Source organism: Sander lucioperca, chromosome 7, assembly GCF_008315115.2.
Source record: "Sander lucioperca isolate FBNREF2018 chromosome 7, SLUC_FBN_1.2, whole genome shotgun sequence".
NCBI classification, from domain to species: Eukaryota; Metazoa; Chordata; class Actinopteri; order Perciformes; family Percidae; genus Sander; species Sander lucioperca.
In genome coordinates this window covers 25,428,317-25,434,279 of record NC_050179.1, presented here as the reverse complement: position 1 = coordinate 25,434,279, position 5,963 = coordinate 25,428,317, and the positions used below count along the sequence as shown (strand labels likewise).

At 38.2% G+C, this 5,963-nt stretch overlaps 1 protein-coding gene across 1 annotated transcript; it reads right to left on the bottom strand.

Moving 5' to 3' along the window:
* Nucleotides 1–419: 419 nt before the first annotated feature.
* Nucleotides 420–5,323, bottom strand: LOC116046484 (G2/M phase-specific E3 ubiquitin-protein ligase-like). Its single transcript, XM_031294825.2, has 6 exons — nt 5,085–5,323; nt 3,616–4,062; nt 3,026–3,459; nt 1,112–1,434; nt 809–990; nt 420–617 (listed from the first exon to the last, which is right to left on the bottom strand). The coding sequence occupies exons 2-6, from the start codon at nt 3,742–3,744 to the stop codon at nt 420–422; spliced, it is 1,266 nt and encodes a 421-aa protein (XP_031150685.1). The 5' UTR covers nt 3,745–4,062; nt 5,085–5,323.
* Nucleotides 5,324–5,963: the final 640 nt, after the last annotated feature.

Here is a 5,963-nt window from a genome sequence, read left to right as displayed (position 1 = left end):
ATCCAGTTCAGTTCCAGTTTTGTAAGCTGCCAGTAATTTTTAGAATAATCAGGTGAAAAAGTAAAGTGAATTCACTGTTTCAAGTTTTGTTTTTCTATGTGTAATATGTCTTAATTGTGAAAATATAATTGTTGTACAGCCTACTTTACAAACAGAAATTGCCTGCTGACTGTATGAACTGTTTGAGGCTGTTTTTCTTTGAGTTGGGTTATTCTTGCACAGTTCTGGTAGGCCTAGTTGAAAGGGAACACTCTTAAAAAAATACACTGCTTTCCACTACTACCACTATATACAAAATAAAAAAAGATGCTCAAATGTTTTGATTTTCTTCTATTTGTGCAGAGAAAAACAGCAGAAATATTTCCAAATACAGTTTTTTTGTGTTATTATTAATGTAATAACAATCGCACTAATTTGGTTTATAAACAATAGTGTGACACAGACCTTTCAAGTGCCCCGCAGACTCTGTGGACCACCTGAAACATGAGGATGTCTTGAACAAGTAGGTCTCTGTCTTCAATGCATTTTAATGGCCTGAGGCACCCAGCATTTGCCAGGTAATCTTGCAGTGGTTCTGTGGCGTGTAACAGGTCATCCAAAGATGTACATTCTGACACCTAAAAAAACAACGCACAAAAGAGAGAACGAAACAATACATTTGCAAATATTTCTAGTGTGATTGGCCCAGCTACTTCAGTTCTGTTAGACCAGCGATACCTTGCTTTAACCATTGAGCTGCAGCCATCACACATGGAATGAAATATACACTTAATATTCGCATTTTACAATATATTTAAAGTACAATTACCTTTTTAACCTTCTCATACAGGTCAGCATCAGCAATGTCTTCCAAGACAGGCTTTATTGAGGACTTTTCACCAACTAGGCAAGCATACAGTGTTGGTGCCAAGAATCCTGGAGGAGGACCACCATGAACAAGACTTACAGCAATGGCTCGGCCAGCAATGAAATAGCGATCTTCTCTTAAAGCTGGAGAAAACATAACATTGACAGACAAAACATAGGATAACATGAATAGGACAAAACAAGGGCTGTGATTATAGGAAATATAAAGCAATCAATACTTTGGGACCAAAAATATAGCATTTACCAGAACTGTCCAGACCCAAATTCATTTTGCCATCCTTTCCTTCAAACATCGGTGACTGTATCAAGGCTTCCATAAGCAATCGTAAAGATTCCCTCCTAGGACCACCAAGGTCCACAGCCTCTTCATCTATTCCCAAGTCATCTGAAAACTTGATGCACATCTGGTACGAGGGATTGTAGGACAGTCGTTTGAAGCCACGCATGGCACCATCCAGTACTGAGGACCTATTGATGTTGAATCTGCATTTTTGGTTACTGACAATTTGGGATGCAAGACTGAGGAGTACATCCTGCGCTGATTTAGTGTTAGTGCATTCAGATGTCCTGTTGAAAGAGAAAAAAAAAAATTCTCATGAACAAGAGCATACCTTTTAGAGAAAACCAAAAGCCGCAGCAGTTAACTCAAGGATGGTACTAGTGGAAAATCACTTTTTTTAAATTTTTTTTTTAACCATCACTGCCAACTAATTTCTTAACAATATCCATATAACCACAAGAAAAAGGCAATTAATTAAAAAAAGAGACCAGTTGGGCAGCTTGATCGTACAGCAACATAATGACCCAAACCTTGCCTTTTTCTTGCCATCATATATGTTAGTACTACTTTTTTTTGCAGGGCAATATTGTCGCTTTAGAGGGTTATCTGTACCAGCACTATATAGACAGAAGGTTTCATGAATCAATACAGGTGATGCCTGTAAGAATTTTTTGTAGGGCTGAACGATTTTTACTAAATAATCTACTACGACAAGCAATAAATCATTGTATAGTATGAACAACACAAGATTAGATTAAACAAACTGTTCTTTCCTGGAGGCCAGGCCTGTATGTGATGATGAAATTTGGTGATGCATGAATTTATATGAATGACATCTTTTATTTAACTACTTCAGTCACAGTAGTATATTGAGCACTGACCAAGCCTGGTGTAAACATTCATATGAAAGTCAGAAACTAATCACAAACTAAAGTGCAGATTGCAGAAATATAAAAACAAATATGTGGCTTTACCACACTTAGTAGTATTTAGATTATTTAATTAGTATTTACTGTAATAAACATACGTAAACATGTGGATTGCACTTTTTAAACAGTCTTCTTTACTAGACAGTATATATATATATATATATATATATATATATATATATATATGCATTTTATGTCTGTTAAGAGGCACAAAGGCACTCTAAAACTTGACCCGACAACTGCCTTTTTAGCTCAGGGGACGCTCATACACATAGCTTCAGCTTCTCCGTGTTGCCTGCACCGATTCGGGTCGGATTTTTTTCAATTGAAAGTACACGCATGTTTATAGCGATCAAGATTAATGTAAAAATTGGCCGGAATTCTCCTTTAACTGTACTAATAAAACCGGTGAAACACTGCGGGCATGCTGCTGTGAAAGCTCCCCGAACGTCATTAATCAGTCTGGTTGTTACCCCTCTCAGTGGCAGCTCCTCCACTCCATATTTTTATAACTGAAAAGTGAGCTAACCGCTAATCAGAGCTAATCGTTGCCAACCGAGCCTTCAGTTCTGCGTGTCTGTATCCATTAACTGCATGTATGGACTCGAGCCCGAATAAAACCCTTCATTTTATTAAAATGGCTGTAAAAGTTTTAAACTACAACTCAGAGTTGTTTGAATGACAGAAATGTGCTCAAGGTATGACGTAACGTTAGCGTGCCAAGTTGATGCTTTCTCTGCGGAGTGCAGACTGATTTGCTCTCGCGGGTCATGTGACCAAATTGCAGCCTTTGCGATTAGGAAATTGCGTTTTAACATATCGCGATATTATTGCAAATGCAATTAATCGTTCAGCCCAAAACTTCATTTACTTCAATTTCTGCAGAATAGCATGAAGTTAACTCATAACATCTACTCATTTAACAATGTCATACTACTCAGTCACTTACACATGACTCTCGAGACTGGCCATGATAGCTTGGCTTAATTCCTCGTCATCAGAAGACAAATCTGAGATGGAACCCATGATCGAAAGGTAGGTTGCACAGTCATCATTGCTGGCTGATTGAATCTGGTTAACAGTGGCAACATTTTCCAAGTGCTGGTTTGGTGTGGTCATGGTGTCACTGGACCCTTGCTGTGATGTAGAGAGCTGGTTCGGTCTGGTCATGGTGTCACTGGACCCTTGCTGTGATGCAGAGAGCTGGTTCGCTCTGGCTCTCCTTGTGAAAGGATACCTAGAAACCTGCTGTGTTGATGCAAGTTGCGCTCCCCTAGCCCTTGTAGTCATAAAATTGTTGGTCTGATTGGTAGTGGTAGCTGGGTCATTCGCTGATGACGTGTCAACTTCTACACAACTGTCCTCTGAATCGGAACTGTTAAACTAAAAACAAAACAAACACAAAAAAGGAAAAAGGAAATGACAAAAAATGTAATCAAAAAATAAAGGGGCTAAACAAATTGACCAAACCATGAAAACTGTGCGCTCCAAACCGAGCAAAAATCTCCTCTTTACAATTATTATTTGTTTAAAGCTTACAGGAACTGGAAGGATGGTCGATTGTCTAATGTACACAGCCTTTGATCTGAATACTTTGTGAATCATAAAGCCATTCAGTTCCTGTCCTTCGCGCAACTTCGGTGAAACCAATTTGTTTCCACATGGCATCAAAAGTTCAATACTGGGGAAAAAATGGAAAAACAAGAAAAAATTTAATTTCAAAACAATTATGTGTCAATTAACCCATGTATATTCAGAATATTTCAACAATACCCAACATCCTCAGGAATTCTGTCCTTGAATGCTTCCCTAATCTCTGCAATAACCGTCCTGCAGTCCCACATTTTTCTCATTTCAAAGGCACTTAAAATACAGCCACTTTCATGAAGCCTTCTTCTGGTTTTATGCTTGCAAACTTCACTCCATGCTGGATGAGGTAACAATACAACATCCTTGTTGAAGGTAGGGTGATTCTGGGTAGTAGACCTAAAAAATAATGCACAAAGAATGTCATAATTGGCATTGCAATCATTATAATTATAATAATAATAATAATTATTATTATTATTATTATTGGTAGTAGCAGTAGTCCCGCAATCATATCATCATACTAGACCTTTTTTGATGGTAAAGTGTGTGGGATTAACTGGTGAGGGTGCTGATTTGCAGGTAACAAGGTGGTTTAAAGAGGTGAGAAAAAAGCGATCACGGACACAGATTTAAGCTGCGGGACTGTTTCACCGTGAAACGCTCTTTCATACAGATGCAGTTCATTTCTGATCATAAATCTCTAGAGACTTTTCCAGTGTTCTGCCCTGTAATCACAGACTATCCATTTGCCTCTGCAGACAATGATAACGCGCCACATCCAGCGTCCTCCTCCCAAAGGCGAGAGAAGTGAGCAGATGAGACAGTCCCTAACACATGGCATGCATTTATAGATCCACAGCAGGAAATGCAATTCCTGTCAGTGAGCTACTGTTGGGTAATTAGACCAAGTAAATGTCACTTTACTAGCTAAAGTATTAATAGCATGGCATATTATACAGGATTTTTTATATTTTGAGTCCACCACAAAAGTTTTTGGATGTGAGTCCAGCGCGGTCCAACGCGAATGCAAAAACAACGTTAAATAGCTAAGCAACTCGTGGTAAATATTACGTTAACTAAAATAATACCGGTAAACTGTTTTACAGCTGTTACGGGTGTATCCATTGTCAATGTCACGCTTTAGCTAGCTAACTAACGTTAGCTAGCTAACGTTACATGAGTTGAGTTATCAGGTATTCCAAATGGGGGCACACATCAATGTACGGTAGCTAGCTTAATGTTGAAACGAAATTAACGTTAAGGCAATCGCCATGAGAATGTCTACTTTTTAACACGTTCATTGCCTTATTAACGTTACAGCTAACTTAGCTAAGAAGCAGGAAAAATCGGTGGCTTCAATAAAACAATACCCCCGGCTACAGAAATAATTTTACCTTAATAAGTAACGTTAAACTCACCTCTTCCTTGACTTTGAAGTCCATCCACCGAAATACTGCTGAGTTTGATATCGGGGTTGCATCACTTGGCTAGCATTAAGACTAGCTCCTGGCAGAGTACTACTGCTGCCGCTCGTTGATGCACCTGATCCAGGTCTGAAGAGCCGGCGCATTTCATCGTCAACGTTAGCGTTAGAAATAGCCCCTGTGGATGGCTGTCGTCGTTGATCCAACATTTCTGACAATGACGTCACAGCATTTGGAGTTTTCAAAAAGTTATTAATGAGTCCAATGGCTTCATTAAGCCGTCCGCTGTCTGCCATCTTGTCATGTCTCGTCTTGAAAGGGAAGGTGGGCCGTTAACTATTCTTCTTCATGTATAAGCCAATCAGGAACTGAGAATTTAGTACTATTTCCTTTTCAATCAAACTGCCTTCCGTTTCAATCAAACTCTCTCACATAAGCAAGTATTCTCTCTTGCACATACTGTTATTCTCTTACATTTACACAGTAATTATGGTTCTTACATATAATTATTCTTATTCACATAGACTATTAATCTTACTTATATATACTATCATTCTGTTTCACACATACTATTTGTCTCTCTTACATATATTGTCATATCAGGCATATAACAGGGTATTTTTGTTTGTGTAAGAGATAATAGCAATCTGTATAAGAGAGTATGATAGTAAATAAAGGAAAGTTTGACTGTGCATGTAAAAGGTTATGCCAGTTTATGTGCAAGAGTATAATGGTATATATATGAGAGTATAATGGTGTATATGTGAGGTTATGAATAGCAATCTGTGTAAGAGAGTATGATAGTAAATAAAGGAAATTTTGATTGTGCATGTAAAAGGTTATGCCAGTTTATGTGCAAGAGTATAATGGTAT